Source organism: Phyllostomus discolor, chromosome 6 (assembly GCF_004126475.2).
Source record: "Phyllostomus discolor isolate MPI-MPIP mPhyDis1 chromosome 6, mPhyDis1.pri.v3, whole genome shotgun sequence".
NCBI classification, from domain to species: domain Eukaryota; kingdom Metazoa; phylum Chordata; class Mammalia; order Chiroptera; family Phyllostomidae; genus Phyllostomus; species Phyllostomus discolor.
The window spans coordinates 118,433,685-118,449,690 of record NC_040908.2 but is presented as its reverse complement, the minus strand read 5'-3'; the positions used below and the strand labels follow the sequence as shown (position 1 = coordinate 118,449,690).

At 58.0% G+C, this 16,006-nt stretch overlaps 1 protein-coding gene across 2 annotated transcripts; it reads right to left on the bottom strand.

Annotated features, from left to right (window-relative positions):
• Positions 1–694: 694 nt before the first annotated feature.
• Positions 695–14,209, bottom strand: LRRC32 (leucine rich repeat containing 32). Of its 2 annotated transcripts, none has more exons than XM_028517510.2 (3): positions 14,061–14,209; positions 9,117–9,219; positions 695–4,672 (listed from the first exon to the last, which is right to left on the bottom strand). In XM_028517510.2, the coding sequence occupies exons 2-3, from the start codon at positions 9,213–9,215 to the stop codon at positions 2,780–2,782; spliced, it is 1,992 nt and encodes a 663-aa protein (XP_028373311.1). In that variant the 5' UTR covers positions 9,216–9,219; positions 14,061–14,209; the 3' UTR covers positions 695–2,779. The 2 variants fall into 2 exon arrangements, with proteins under 2 accessions (XP_028373311.1, XP_035884672.1); XM_036028779.1 differs by lacking the exon at positions 14,061–14,209 and adding an exon at positions 13,867–14,036 and having other exon boundaries at positions 1,214–4,672.
• Positions 14,210–16,006: the final 1,797 nt, after the last annotated feature.

Sequence of the window (16,006 nt, the reverse complement as noted above, 5' to 3'; positions counted from 1 at the left end):
TGTCCCGAGAGGAAAGCGGAAACCAGGTGTGGGTCCTGGATGCCGGGAGAGTATGACAAGGGGAGGGTCGGGTGATGGGGAGGGTAGGTGTGAGGAGCAGAGAAGTCAAGAGGGCAGACACTGAAAAGTTCACTGATTTGGCAAAGGACACTCTTGGTGACCTTAGTCAGGGCAGTGTGGGGCTCTGAGGGGCTGAAGGTAGCCCAGGTCGGTTGAGAATGGAGGAGGGGGAGGGGAAGCTACTTCACCAAGAAATTTAAAATTTTTATTCATTCATTCATTTATTAGAGAAGGGAAGGGAAGGGAGGGAGAAAGAGTGGGAGAGAAGTGTCGATATGGGGGAGAAACATCGATCGGTTGCCTCTCACCCCACACCTGCAACTAGGGACCTGGCCTGCAACGCAGGCGTGTGACCTTTCTGTTTGCAGGACAACGCCCAACCCCCCGAGCCACACCAGTGAGGGCATACTTTATCATGAAGTTTATTTGTGAAGTAGGAGAAGGGGAGACGGTTTAAGGATCTTTCACTATTTTTAAGATGGGCACGAGTTGAGCACAGCTGAGGTATAAGAAGCAGCAGCGACTGGAGAGGAAGGGCTGAGGAGAGAGGACCGCAAGGGAGCAGATGGGAGAGGAGGGGAGGAGGCCCCCGAGGCAGGGGCAGAAGGAGCAGCTCGGAGAAAGGACCGGCAGTGAAACCGTGGACAGCCGCCGTTCTCTCAGCGGTGGGGTGGGCAGCAGGGTTTGTTGAACTGGAAGGGGTGCGACTGGGGCTGAGGCCCGGAGGTCCAGGGTGGAGATGACCCAGAACCTCCACCTCCCGCCTAGAGGTCCCAGCCTGTCTCCCCAGGGCTGCTCCATGGGGTTCAGAGACCACAAGGGGAGGAGAGGAGGGCAGGGTTCGAGTAGGCGCAATGGTGTCGAATACCCGAAGCAAAGAGGAGGCTGGCAGGCCACACCATTTCTCCAAAATTATCCTTTAATACATTCCGGTGGGTTGTAGGAAGAGCTGGTCCCAAGGCCCGGGCTGTGGCCTGGCCCCCGGGAGGTGAGAGCAGCATTGTGTAGTGTTTCTGAAGACCAGGCACGGAGGGCCCACTCCTGCCCCCATGCCCACGAAGGAGTGTTCTGTGCAGCGGGCACCTGTGGTCACAGTCCCTCCCAGGACTGGGTCCCCTGAGCCACCCGCCCCTAGGCCTCCAGGGCCCAGACGGGAACATTCCTGCACGATCAGGACCAGAAAGAGTGTTTGGAGCCAACGTTACCTTGTGATGTGACAGCTGAGAGAGGAAACCACCCAAGCCCCCCCCATTCCCCACACACCCCTAATGCGGTCTGAATCTACTGTTTTCCACAGGCTCTGCCACTGACGTATGCATCTCTGAGCAAGTCCCTTCCTCTTCCTAAGCCTCAGTTTCCCTATCTGCACACTGGGGAGGTGGGACTCAGTGCTCTTGTGCTCTTGGCCATGCTCATTGGACAATGGGAATGAGGGAATGCAAGAGCAAGAAGAGAAAAAGGAGAACCCACATCAGTCTGCAAGGGAGGGAATGAGGGAAACTGAGGCAGAGGAGGAGGAGAGGGCTTATGGCCACCTGGCTTCCCTCTGCCTGCCTGGGCGAGGAGGGAGAGGAGCAGGTGGGGATGGACAGCACAGGATGCCCCCAGGCCCTGTCCGCAGCAGAGGCCGCTTCCTGTCCACCCGACAGCCTGCAGCCCCCACAGTGCCAAAGCTCAGCCCCTGGGGTCAGGATGATGTCAGTCTGAACCTCAGTGATAGCGTTTCTTAGCGAGGGCACCCTGATGATGGTGGCACCTGAGAGAGACTTGGAGCCACTTTTACAAAATGGGAAAAAAGACCAACCTCAGACGGTTGTCATAAAGAGGAAGCTGCAGGCTTAGGCTCCTTACAGCTGCCAAGCCTGGTGCAAACCAGAACCAGAGACCTAAGGCTCCAAGTCCTGTCTCCCCAAGCAGGGCGGGGCTGGGATGCAGCAGGGAGTGGGGCTAGGGCAGCATTCCGGCTGGTGCTTACAATGAGAGGGTGCGGAAAGAGCCTGCCCAGAGCAGGGAACGGAAGGCCCCAGTGCGGGCCGGAGCCCAGGGCGACAGCCTCTGGGCCCAACCTGCTGGAGCCGCCACAGCCTGCCTGGTGGCGCCGGATCCAAGACACATGCGTGTGGCTCCAGTTCTCTTCCAGTTGCAATGTCTTCATGCTCCAGAGAAGCTGAGTCACTATCAGATGTGACAAAGAGTCTGCTTGGAAGAGCTCAGACAGATCCTCTCGGTCTTTCTGCTCCCTGGCCCTGGCCCTGGCCTGGCAGGGGCAGGCGGCTGCCGAGCCTCAGAGCACTGGGCTGAGCTCTGTGTGGTCACAACTCGGCTCTGCGACGCCCTCCCCACCCAGACTGGGAGATGCTTGAGGACAGGGATTGTCTCCTTCACTGGCGTCCCCAGTGCCCGGAGCAGGGCGGGGCACAAAACAGACTTCCGGCAAAGATTTGTTGATGCAACAGGGGAACCTCATTTTTCGTCACTCCCAGTATCGCTCAGCTTCCAGCTTCCACAGCTGGACCACATGTGTGGTCCGGGAGGCGGCTCACCTACCGATGCAGCAGGAGGCAGAGAAAGGAGCCCTGGGCTGGGGTTCAGAGACCAGGGCCCTGGGACCCTGGCCCACTGTGTGACCTTGGGTCAGACCTCGCCCTTTTCTGTGCCTCCAGCTCACTCGCTGACCTGGAAGGCTCTCGCGGCTGAGGTGATCTGCAGCCCGGCTTCTCTAGGCTTTGTACTGTTGGCTGAACTTCTGCTGGCGGACACAGCAACAGGTGGCCAGCATGATGAGGACAATGGCAGAGACCAGTGCGAAGGTGAGGATGATGATGAGGTTGACATTCTTGAGCCCCCCCTTCTCACAATCCTCAGGACGCACATGGCTGAGGAACACCTCCTCCTGGGAGCTGAAGCGGCAGATCAGGTCCTGGGAGGCGTCCATGTCCACGCGGCCCTGGTGCAGCTGGGCCGCCAGCCAGCCATTGCCGCAGCAGCTGAGTGGATTCCCCTGCAGGTAGAGGCGCCGGAGGCTGGTCTCCAGGCCGCCCATGGCACTGCTTGGCAGCAGGCTGAAGCTGTTGTTCCTCAGGTCAAGCACCTCCAGGGACACGGCCTGCGTCCAGGCCGGCAGGCGGCTCAGGCGGTTCTCGGCAAGATTGAGCCGTTTGAGGCAGCTGAAGCAGGGCAAGTCCACCTGTAGGACCTCCAGCCCATTGCCTTGCAGGGCCAGGACCTCCAAGGAGGCCTCCAGGCCCGCCAAGGCCCCTGTGGCCACATCCAGGCCAGGGTTGGAAGACAGGTCTAGCTCAGTAAGTGGTGTGTGGAGGAAGGTGCCTGCCCAGAGCGTCTCCATCTCGTTGTCCACCAAGTTTAGGACGCGGAGGGAGGAGATGTCAGAGAAATCCACACAACCTGAGGATTCAGGCCCACTGAGCCCCCCACAGGGGCTGACCCGGTTCCCCTGCAGGTTGAGCCTCTGTAAGCTGGCCAGACCAGCAAAGGTGTATGAGGGTAGGTCCCGCAGGGCGTTGCCCTGTAGGAGCAGCGTCCGCAGCGACCCCAGGGCTCTGGTGCCCAGCTCTAGCGTCTCCAGAGCATTGTGGCTGATGTCCAGGAGCATGAGGCAGGGCAGGGAGCCCGCACGCCGGGCCTCAAAGGCCCGTAAGCAGTTCCGGCTGAGGTTCAGGAAGCGCAGGGAGGTCAGGTGACCAAGAAATCCCTCAGGGACAAGTTCAATCTCGTTGTAGCTCAAGTCCAGATTCAGGAGCTGGGACAGGGAGTGGGTGCTGGCATTCCAGCTGGGGTTCGAGAGGGGCAAGGCCGACCAGCCCTCGGAAGGTGCGTGGATGGCCTCGCTGCCCTGCGGTGGCCCCGCAGGGAGCCGGATGAGGTTGTTGGACACGTTCAGGTAGATAAGTCTCGGGAGCGCAGCCAAGTCAGGGAGGTGGAGCAGTTTGTTCTCCCGCAGGTCCAGCCAGGTGAGCTGGTACCCGGCCTGGGGCTCCGGGGCCATTTGAAAGGCCTCAATACTGTTGCAGCTGAGGTCCAAGACCCGCAGCTGCTGCAGGCTGAAGTCGGAGATGCAGGTGAGGGAGTTCCTGGAGAGGTTCAGGTGGGTCAGGTGGGGCATGGCCTCGAAAGCGCCGTCCTCGATGTCCATTAGCACGTTGCTATGCAGGTCCAGCCACTCAAGTGCAGGCGTGCCCCAGAAGGTCTGGCGGGTCAGGCGGGTCAGGCTATTCTCCGCCAGCGTGAGGGTGCGCAGGGCTGGCGCCTCCCCCAGCAGCCGCTCCACCAGGCCGCTGTACAGGCTGTTCCCAGACAGGTCCAGGGTCTTCACGAGCAGCAGGGAACCCAGACCCCCAGTGCTCAGCGCCAGGCGGTTGTGAGCCAGGTTGAGGTGCTCCAGGTGGGACAGGGCCTGGAAGACGCCTGGCTGGAGGAAGCTGATCTCGTTGGAGCTCAGGTCCAGGTGACGAAGTGCCGTGTAGTAGCCCAGGGGCAAGGTCAGGATGCTCCGAAGCTGGTTTCCAGACAGGTCAAGGGCCTCGATGTCCCTCGGAAGCACCGAGGGGACCTGGAGTAGGCCACGGCACTGGCACAAGACCTCCTTGTTCACCTGGGGAGGGGGCGGCAGGAGAGCAGCAGGCATTAGTGGTTGCAGCAGGAGCTGAATCAGACCCGTGCCTCTGGGAAGGGTGGCTTGACCCTCCTGTTCCTGCCCCTGCCTCTGGCATCCTGTGCAGCCCGGGCATCAGGGACAAAACCAAGGAAGTTTGATGGGTAGACAGACAGAGAGGTGATAGAAAGTTAGAAGAACAAATGAACAAACAAAAACCCTGTGCTGATTATTATCCCATTTTTCATTGAGAGTGACCCAGAGCTGGGAAGGAACAGAGCCACGCTGAGCCCCGGGCCTCCTGGTCGCACATCCTGAGCTCCCTCCATGGGCCCAGGCAGTCACATTTACCCCGCTGGTGTCACACTGCATCAACCCACTCGGGCGATATGTTTCCAAAAGGGAAAAATGCCATTTGTCCTCTTGTCATGCATTTTGGCTTCTCACCCTCAGATCTCATTCAAGCCCTCATTCCATGGGGCACAGCCCTGGGCCCCGAGCCTGCTTCCTCAGCAACACTCCCCAGGCGTTTCCTCCTTCATGCTGCTGCTACCCGCCTGCTACGCCCGCCAGCGGCTTAGCTTCCCATGGACCAGTCCGTACCTGCCCCTGGACACGGGGTCAGGGTAAGGGGCAGGGGGAAGATGGCCAGGGTCCCAACCCACATTCGTTAATGACAAGGCTGTGATTTTGTTGTGTGAGCCTCATCAATTCACGTTATCACTCTGGTTTCTTATCCAGAACATAACTCACCCTTCCCCAGCACCTACTCGGCATCGTCTCACTGGATCTTCACAACAGCCTGCCCATCAATATGGTCACACCCATTTAAGAAACTCAAGCTCAGAGAGGGTAAGGGGGGTTCTAATAGCACCCAGCTGGTGAGGAACAGACCTGAGTTTTGAACCCATATCTCTTAATAACCAAATGTCCCACCTTTGTCCTTCTATCCCATGTGCCTTGCAGGGCCAGAATTCTTTCCGTGTAGATGCAGCCTTCCTCTCGTCCTTTCTAGCACACCGGGAACGCCAGCCTTGCTCTGCTGGTCTGACTTCTACTGCCACCCCACTTGGGGCCACTCCTCCCTCAGCCCCTGTCTGCACTCACCCCTTCTGACCAATCCACCAATCAAATGCCTGGCAACTGCTCAAAAATTCCACTCTGACAGGGCAGCCCTCTGTTTAATCCCTCCAGGACAAACCCCAGGACTCTCTGCAGGGTTCAAAGCTGTTTGGGGCCTCTGGCGAACTGTCCTCTCTCCTCCCAACCCACTCTGGCCCGGCCCACCCACAGTGACCATAGCTGCCCACTGCCCACCGTGCCCTCCCAGCCCCACCTCTAGGCCTCCTCCTTGCTGTTCCCTGGGCTGGTTATGCCCTTCCCAACCAGAACTGCATGATGAATTCTGCATGCTGAGCTCCAGGGGTCTCCTCTACCAGGAAGCTTTCCCTGACTGCGGGTGAGGTCGGGACTTCCTCTGGGCTCTCATAGCCTCTGTGCTTCCTCTCTCATAGCTTTGGCCCCTGCACTGTGGCTGTCTGTGTGGGGACCTCTGGACAGTGAGCTCAGAGCAAATGGGGACTGATGTGACTGAAGAGGATGCCTCGGACCTGGCCCACAGGATGCTTAGAAAATTTTTTTCATGAATGAAAAAGTCACAGACATCATCGGCTTAGTAAAGGTGTCAGGGATTGACTCAATCACCTTTCTAAAAAAAATGACCCATATATTCAGACTAAAAGTAAAGACTGTTAGAGCAAAACGGGTCCAGCTCACCCAATTCCCAGATGGGGAGAGCGAGTTTACAGATGACAGTGACCTGCGGGAGGTCATGGTGGGTTGGTGGCTAAGTCGCAGGGCAGGAACACCAACCTAGGGGCCCCCTTCCTGGCCCTGCTGCCCACTTCCCCTCAAGATCTCCAAGGTGAGGCTGGGGAGGAATGGACTACCCACCGTCAGGCATCTGTGCGCCCCCTCCTTCTCCATGCAGCGCAGTGACGAGCCTACTCAGAGGCCAGACACCCCCCACAGTTGAGCACCCACATAAACCAGAAACCTATCCCAGCCACCTCGGCGGTCCTGCCCAGCTCCTTGCCCCTTCCTCCCTCACAGCCTCTCAGGCAGCTGGGGCCACCAGGTGTGGCCTCTGCCTCCTGCCCTGGCTCCTGACCATCCTGAGGAAGAAGGAACAGCAAATGGGACACGAACACAGTGACTGTCTCTAACTGGAACGCCGGCTGTGCGTCAGGCTTGTGCTGATGCACAGCTCCCTTGCCTCATTCAATCTTCTAAGACATATTTACCCCATTGTATCCCCTAAGGAAACTGAGGCTTGGTTGGGAGGTGGCTGCCCCAAATCAGAGAGTCAGAGGCTCAAAACTACCATTGCAAGTTCCTTTGGTGCCCGCAAAGTTCTGACCACTGGGCCCTCAGCTGGTTGAGCACCCAGACTGAGTCCTTCAGCACAGTAAGCAGCACCAGCCAGGCACCTCCTGGGCATTTACTGTGTGGGGGGTGGAGGGGGTGGGCACTGTCCTGTGCATCACATGCCATCCTATAGGCAAGCCCACACCCTGTTTCACCTCTGGACACTCAAAGGCTCCCTGGGCCACCAGCCCCTGAGAGTTGAGTCAGGGTGCAAAACTGGTCAAGCCCAGAGCCTGTCTTGCTTTCTGGAAACCCCGGTGCCCAGGACCCCTGTCAGAGACCCGGAGGAGGCTGCCGGTAGGCAGTGCTATACTGGGCCGCCCGGCTCTCCAGGTCAGTCCAGGGAAGGGCTCTCGGGCCCGGGCTGCTTTCTTCTCTGCGTTGCCAGGGCGCCACCACCGCCTGAGCCCGGAGCCCCAGCGAGGCCGACGTGCTCGGGAAGGAGGCTTGGAGGAACAAGCCTTTCACCAACTCAGAGCTTCCCTGGACAACCCTCTGCCCACCCTCTGGGACACTAGGATGCCACCACCCAGATTTTTTTTCCTGTTTTTGGAGGGAAATGGACTTGCCACCCAGCTCCATTTTATCACCTGCGCAGAGAAGGGAGACAGGGCGGTAAAATCACGGGCACCGGACAGCGTCAGCTCTGGAGAGCTGGGTTCGAAATCTGCTCTGTTCCCTCCTGTCTGGAGAAACTGGTGGGCACGTCTCCTCCTCAGCCCTGGCTTCCTTGGCTGAAAGGAGGAGTTCTGGGTGGAAGAAGAGGAGAGAAAGCCCTCAACGTGGTGCAGGCACCTTGCAAGCCCTCGGCATGTGGCAATTTTGGTCTTCTACCCTTTAAAAAAACATCACAATTCCTTCTATGGTAGTCCAGAAAGTACTTTTATCTCGTTTTTCCCCAATCCAAAGCTCACCAGTTCCCCTTACAAAGCTCGCCCAGTTCCCCTTCCTGTTGGCTGGCCCCGGGCCCCTCACTTCGCTGAGCCTGCCTCCCCAGGTGGTGTGGGGCTGCGTTAGGTGGTGCCTGCGGCCTTCTCTGCCTGTTGTGCTGGGTCCTGGGAGTCCCAGAAGGGTGGTGAGGGGAGCAGGACACCGAGCCCCGGGGAAGGGCTGCCGGCCCTGGCTGCCAGCACATCCAGCCTCCCGAAGCAGCTGCCCATTCTGTGTCAGAAGCTCCCAGGTCCAAGTTCAGCTGCCAGAGGGCCTGTCCCTGCCCCAGTACAAACTCCTGGGGTGACTGCCCAGCCTCACAGGCGGACCTAGGTGCTCCCTTTTCCCTGTGCCCTGCAGGGTGACCGTAACTTCAGGGCTAGTCCCCCTGGCCTGGGGCAGGAAGAAGGAACAAAGTGGATCAGACCTGGCCCCGGCCCTCAAGAAGTTCCCAGTCTAACAGGTGAGACAGCCGGGGCCCATTTGTCAACTGCACCGTGAGTTTGACATGGAGGAGAGTTTGGGGGTGTAGAAGCCCAGAAAAGGAAGCAAAGAGATCAAAAGGGGCTTCCTGTAGGAGGCAGCATTGGACCTGGGCAGTAATGAGTGAGAGACCTCCCAGCAGAGATGTGGCACATGAGCCCAAGTCAAGGAGCCCAGTCAGGAAAGGGGATTTGTTCCCAGGAGGGACCCAACCCAGAAGAGCCCCTCCCAGTTGGCTACTCTAAATTCTGCATCACCCAGCTGTAAGAGCAGTTTAAGAGCAGTTTAAGAGCATTTTAGGGGAATGGAGCCCAATATTGGCCCCTTTGGTCCCAGGTGAATGACCCTGGGCAAGTCACCTCACCTCTCTAGGCCTCGGCTTCCAACTCTGTAAAATGGAAATAATGGTACTTTCCTGGCAAGATTAATAGTAAATAAGGTACTTAAACACTCTAGCAGGTGCTAATCGAATGCAAGGTTTAAGTGCATTCTCTTTCCTCTTCTGACTCCTCTAACTTCTGGTTTCTGGGGCTGGGATGGTAGAACCCCCCAGGGCTGGGAGATGGGGGGGTGGAGCTTACCCCACCTGGGCAGGGCTTCTTACCGTCTTACAGGGCACCTTGTCTCCGTGTGGGGAGGTAGCCAGGCTCAGGGTCAGACCCAGGGTCAGCACGGCCAGGAGCGGCAGGATCTGGTGGCTCATGGCTCTGCATAGGGCAGGGAGGAATGGGGAACACCGTAAAACCTCAGGCTCCTTCCCACCGCCAGGCCCCTCATCCTGCCTGCGCCTGCACTCAGGAACCCCAGGCCACAGCTGCATTTGAGAATAAGGTGCGGTGAATGGGGCGCCTTGTGAAGCGGGTGGGAGAGCCCCGTCACAAAGGGCCCTCCAGGGCCACGCCAAGGAGCTAGTTAGGAGTTAGGCCATTTTCCTCAGCAAGAATTTTTTGGTGTGGTTTTTTTTTCTTTTAAGATTTTATTCAGAGGGCAGGGAAGGGAAGGAGAAACAGAGGGAGAGAAACATCAATGTGTGGTTGCCTCTTATGCACCCCAACTGGGGACCTGGCCTACAACCAGGCATGTGCCCTCACTGAGAATTGAACCAGCGAGGCCAACACTCAATCCACTGAGCTACACCAGCCAGGGCCCCAGCAAGAGTTTTTAAGCAGTGGGTGACGTGGTCAGAGTTGGGTTTCTGAAGACCCCACCTGGTGGAAGACACCTGGAGGGTGGCAGCAGGAAGCAGAGGAGCCCACAGGGAGCCCTGGCCCGACCGGGGCAGATGAGCAGGGAGCCGGGCCTCCAACACCACTTCTACCCTGGCCGCAAGCAGGTCACCCCATCCTAGCTCCTCTGACCCCCACAAGAATTCCTCAAACCCCCTCCCACCCTGGACTTTTATTCTGCATATTTTCTTTTGATTTTCTGATTCTCAAGCCCCTGCCATTGTTCGAAGCCTGGGCCCAGAGCCTGGACAGGAAGCCCCACCGGGAGCTCTGCCCTGCCCCCAGCCCCCAGCATGTGGCTGTGAACTTCCCCAGGAGCGGGCTGCCAGGCCCTTTACTTTCACTGAAGCCACCGCCAGTGCCAGGGCAGGGGGACACTCTGGCCACACCAGCCCTCCTCTCTGTGAGCAGTCAGGGTGAGGCGAAGGGGGAGGAGCATGGAGGCCCTCAGCAGGATGGACTCTCAGGACTGCTAAGGGCTCACTCACTGAAGACCTGGGTCAAGTGCTAGGAATACACAGACAAATCTATCAATTTCATTCATTCATTCATTCACACTTTTAGTGAATGCCTCCCCACATCAGGCTCTGTGCTGGGAACTGGGGACACAAATAAGTGCACAGAAGTGGCCGTGGTACCTGCAGAGCATTGAGAAGGAAGGACACATAAAGCCCTCCGAGAGCCCTGGACTCGCAGAGTTACTTCTATCCAACCGTTCCCTCTCACTCCTCCACTTCGCTGCTCTGCGGCCGTATGCAAATCACCTTACCTCTCTGAGCCTCAGTTTCCTTTTCTGAGGTGAATGCTGACTTCATCAAGTTTTGTTGAGGGTCAGATGGGACACATGCTATGAAAGTGCCACTTAGAGGGCCCTTATTGTGCGCCAGGCACTCTCCTCTACCCCCTTCATGTATTATCACCTCCTTTAATCCTCGCAGCCATTCAATGACGTGGCCCGTGATTACCGTTCCCATCGTACAGACAAGGAAACTGAAGCTCAGAGAGATTAAGAAACACATCCGAGGTCTCACAGCCCACAAGTCCGGCTGCTGGGTCTGTGCCCGCACCCTCTGCCATAAGGTCTCCCACAGGTGCTGAATGGTGACTCTGAGGGTGCTTCAGAAGAAGAGGCGTCTACGGGACCTTTGAGAGCTGGGCCTTTCTGTCGGAACCTACCAGTGTCTCTATAATGAATTTTAAGTCCAGATGGCTGCCCTGAGGTCCTTTGGTGCTCAAACAGTGGTCTTCTAAACCCGGTCCCCTGGGCTCCCCTGGGCCGTGGGCCTCCGCCCCCACAGCTGCTCTGTCTTCTCACCTGCATTACAGGTCAGATTTTCACCGGAAATTTTGTTCTGCTGTTTAAAAAGCAGAACATCACCCGCCTCTGAAAGCTGGTGAACTCAGAATTGAGTGGAAACCCCTCAGTGGGGCCTCCGAGGCCCTGGGGAGTGTGCCACGCCCGGCCAGCTCTTCTGCCCAACTCCGGTCTCCCCGTCCCCTCTCCCAGTCTGGGTGCGGGAAGCCTCCTGTCTCCTTCAGTTCTCAGGGCCCCTGTACACTGCCCCAAACCTCCACTTCCTCCCTTCTCTCGTGCTGAATACCTCCTCATCCTTTGGGTCTCAGCTGAGATGTCCCTGCCTCCAAGAAGCCTTCCCTGGTTCCCCAAGTCTGGGCTAGGTATCGGCTCTTCCTCCAGGTTCCCACAGCCCCGGGGCTTCCGGGGCCCCGAGCACTCTACGGTTTACCCCGTGGAAGTGCCCCTAGGGCAGAGGGCGCTCACTCTCCTGGGGGCCCAGCACCAACCACTGAGCAGGCAGGGGAGACACTGCGAATTGACATGAGTCTTGGTGACACGGTGACATGGGTGAGAGCCCTCGCTCTCCTTAACTCTCCCTTCACCTCCCTGCCACACTCCTTTTTCTGTCAGCGGCTTCTGCCTGTCCTCCCTGACAAACAACCCCCAGATCTGCCCACCTCCCTCCTCCATCTTTGCCACAGACCGAGAGGCCACCAGGACCCTGGGCCCCAACCACAGCGACACCCTGCTCCCACCCGATGCCCCGCAGTCTGTCCCACACAAAGCCGCCAGCGAGGCATGGTTAAACCAGAGAGCCAGTCCCGAATCTCACTGCTGACAAACCTCCCGAGTAATCCAGGCTTTCCGCCTCTCCTCGCTGACTCCCCTCCCATCTACCCTTCCCTCACCCAGCTCCAGCACTCACCACTCTGCTCGCCATCCCTCGAACTCGGCAAGCGAGTTCCTGTCTCAGACCTCTGCCCTGCTTCCTCCACCTGGAACGCTCTTCCCCAGACCCTCACAGGCTTTATAGTCTTCATCACATTGATCATTTCCTGATAATTAATTTTTTATTCCCTGAGAACAGGGGCCTATGAAGTGATGCTCACCACAGGTCTAATGAACGAACAGCAGAGCGAGGGGTAGGAGCTCTGCCGAAGCAGGCTGAGCGGAAAGCGCGAGGTAAAGACAAGCAAGGGCCTGGCTCGGCTGGACCCGAGGCATCGCTGTGCAAAGGGGCCCTCATGTTCCCTCCTCTGCTGCCAAACCCCATGCCACCCCCACGGTGGGCATCAGGGCATCCAGCAGCGACTGTCCCTGCCCCAGTGGAGCTCTGCGCTGGCATCTGACAGAAGGGGGCCTCTCAGCAGTGGGCATCCATCAGCAGTGCCCAAAACAAAGTGTGTCGAATCTGAGGGCAACTCACTCTCAAGAGGGAGGATTGGGGTCTCTTAGACCCAGTCTCACAGCCAGACTCTACTGCTGTCCCCAGCCTGTTCTCTGGGGCCAGTCCCTTAACCCTATGTGCCTCAGTGTCCCATCAGTAGGGCAAGCAGCCTGGTGCCCGTTCTGCCGCTGGCCACCCAGCATTGCACTAATCAGGCTGAGCGCCTGTGAAGGTGCCCCGGATGCGCACCGTCTTTTTTGCTGGGAACAGGCGTTGTTCGCAGGGCTGGACAGCCCAGGCGAGGTATGCTGAGAATGGAGGCCTCAGGCCTACAGATAAGAGGCCTAGGCAAAGGAGGCAAGAGATAGGAGTCTGCCTGGGAAAAGAACCGTCACATATCTGTGGGGGGGGGGGGGGGAGGAGAGAGACAGACAGAGACAGAGACAGACAGAGAGGCAGAGCAAATGGGGGGGGGGCAATGCCTACTATCATAAATAAGCCCATCCATACTATTTAAGGATGTTAGACACTCTTCTAAGTACCCGACCTACATTATCTCACTTAGTTCTCGCAATAAACCAATAACGTAGTCACTATAATTTCCATTTTGCAGATGAGAAAAACTGAGGCTTAGAAAGATGAAATGACTTACCCTGCACTTACCCAGCTCCTAAGTGTTTGGAGATTTAGCCCAGGTCTACATGACCCAAATGCTGTTTTCTCCAGCAGGGGCTGAGCTGCCTGACCCTTTTAGAACTGTCCTCAATTCACCCATGAGTAAAATGAGGCTCAGAGGAGTGACCTACCCAAAGCCACACAGTCAGTACATAGAGTCAGGACCAGAATCCAGTCTGTCTTCCTCCAGAGCAAACCTTCCCACTGCCCCAGGCCACAACCTCCCCTCTAGCCCTCTCTGATGAAAGCCCCACCCAATATCCACCAGCTGACAGACTCCCAGTGCTGGGTTTGGGGTGCTTCCCCCTCCTCTCAGCCAGGATCACCCGCAGAGTGGGGCCCTGGGAGAGCTGCTGTGGACGCCCCTGCGCTGCAGTGAATCACTAAGGGCAGACATGTGCATCCCACGGGGGAATTAGACCTTAACCCAAAGGAATGTGGCTGTGATGGTGGAATTTCAGGCAGCCCGGGGGGGTGGGGGTTGGTGGGGGGGTCCCTCACACCTTACCACCCATGAAGAAGGCTGGCTTGGGAGCCACTTGGAGAGGGATGGGGGGGCCCCACCAGGTGGGCAGGCTGTCTGGTGGGGTGGGATGGAAAGCCCCATGCCAGGCTGGGTCAAAGGATGGTAGGAGATCTGTATTCAAATCCTGGTTTGCCTTTGACTAGCTCTGTGTTCCCGCCAAGTGCTGGCCTTTCTGCCCTTATTTTCCCATCTGTCAAATGGGAGCACCAACCCATTTATTTCACGGGAAAGATTAGTTGAGACAGGAGCCTGGGAGACCTTTGGGGCAGAAGGAGGGTCAATCCTGGGTCCACTTGCGGGGTGGGGGCGGCGGCGGAAGAGGGGATAGGCATCCTGATGGATGGGCCCCAGTCCAGCTCCACCCTTCTGCTCTAGAGGGGCGCGGGACAGCCGATTCCCTAGAGGGCTGGCCAGCCACGCCGCTGGGCGGCTCCTACCTGGCTCAGCGCGGCCGCCGGTCCTCTCCAGGGCAGCCACTGCACATTTTGCGCAAACCTGCCCCACGGTCCCACCCCGCGCCAGACCCCGGGGTCACGGCCCGAGGAGGCGCACGGTCGCTCCACTGCCCCACGGGAGCCCGACCCGCGAGGGGGCGGCTCGAGCTCCAATTTAAATACCTCTCCTGCCCCACCACGCCCCCCCTCGGCCAAGCCGCGGGGTCCTAGCGCCGGCCGACGCTCCCCAGCAGGACTCGGTTCATCCGGAACCCACGAGGGAGCAAAGCATCTGCTTTACGCTGAAACAGCGACTGGGAAGGGGCGAGTTGTAGGGGGCAGATGAAAGGGCCGGAGGGCGATGGGTCGCTGAGGAAGCCCAGTGGGAGGGAGGCCGGCCCCGGGCCGCCGCACGTGCAGTTCGCGGCCCCTCAGAGTCCGGAGGGGCGGGTGGCTCTAGGAGCCGCAAGTCCGCAGAGGAAATCCGGCCTGGCCCCGATTTTCCCCGCTGCTGGCGCCGCTGCTCTTAGAATGGTTGTGTTGGGGGCGGGGGACGGGGCGGGGAGCGGGGTGGGGGGGCATTGCGCAAACAGGAGAAGTGACCGCGGGTTTGAACGCGGAAGGAAAAGGCCCTTCACTCACCCTGGGACTGCCACCGAGGGGGTTCCCCACAACGCGACAATCTCCTCTGGACAGTCCAGGCAAGTCACTTCCCCTCTGGATGTGCTCTGGTATCCAGACCTGTCACTGACCCTTAAGCAGCACTGGGTACCAGTGAAATGTGAAATGGTACCACCAAGTTTCCAGGTTTCAAATTAAGAAACTGACATCAAATTTAATAAAAACCAGTGGTCTGAGATTGGTAAGATCCCCATTTGCATTGGGGGATAATGAGTCTCAGAAAAGTTAAATGGCATATTCAAAGTCATACAGTCCATGAGAGGCAGGGATTTGAGCCTAACTTGTCCTTAAAGCTAATTCCAGGCCCATCTGAGCGCCCCTCTCCAGGCACCATTTTGATAGGGTTGTTTCGAAGCGCTGTGCAAAGCAACGTGGTGGCACTACTGTCTTTCACATCAGAGAATGAAGCACATCTTCCCCAAAGCCACCCTCTCTGCTAGATGCCTTGACCCTACCAAATCACAGGTACTGTATCCTGCTGGCTTCGGACTCCAGGATGGAATGCTTGGGGGAGGAGGGTCACAGCTGCCCTTGGGGTCCTGCTTCTAGGGGCGGAAGGGAATTCTTCCACTGTGTTTCTCTTCCCTGATGGAGGGGTACAGGGTGCCCCATTTTACAGATGAGAACCCAAAGCCTGTGGTAAATCCAGGTAAAGCTAGGCTTAGAAGCTGGAATTTCTGCATGTTAGGTGGCTGCTGTCTTTCCTTCCTCCTCTCTGGCTCACTGTGGGGATGGGTCTGGGCAGAGGGGCCCGCCCAGAGAAGACAAGCTATGATAGCAGGTGGCCTGGGGCCTAACCGAGCCTCACAGGAGATCAGGCAAAGCTTCCCTAAGGAGGGGACTAAGCTGCAATGAAGACATGGGTAGGGAAAGTTGCCAAGTGTGGGCAGGGAGTCCAGACCTCTGCTTCCCTCTCAGCAGCCACCTGAGGCTTAAGGTCAGTGCTCATGGAGGTCCCAACTGTTCATCCCGACTCCCTCTCTGAGCTCTAGTGCTCACCTGGTCAAATGGAACCTCAGTTTCCCTGTCTGTAAAGTGGGGATGGGAGTAGCTACTTCTCAAGGTTGGTGCCAGAACTGTTAGTGGACCCAGCCTGGGGCCTGCACCCAGTGGTTGTTGGGTAACCTCCCTGTGTTTGGCAGTGATTGGTGATAACCTCTGCTCTACCCTGCGGGCTTCCTTGTCCAAATCCTTATCCAAGAGGCCAATGTCCAGGAAGTTATTGCCAGCAGCCCTCCAGCATGGGCAGAACATGACTGAGTTGGATT

What these genes read in the sequence shown, in the direction of transcription:
- LRRC32 (XM_036028779.1), bottom strand. Translation starts at nt 13,955, where the DNA reads ATGCCTATCCCCTCTTCCGCCGCCGCCCCCACCCCGCAAGTGGACCCA. An exon ending in CAAAGGTCTCCCAGGCTCCT is followed by an intron (nt 9,220 to 13,866) that starts GTCTCAACTAAT and finishes TGCCCTATGCAG; the next exon opens with AGCCATGAGCCACCAGATCC. An exon ending in ACAAGGTGCCCTGTAAGACG is followed by an intron (nt 4,673 to 9,116) that starts GTAAGAAGCCCT and finishes CCCCCTCCCCAG; the next exon opens with GTGAACAAGGAGGTCTTGTG.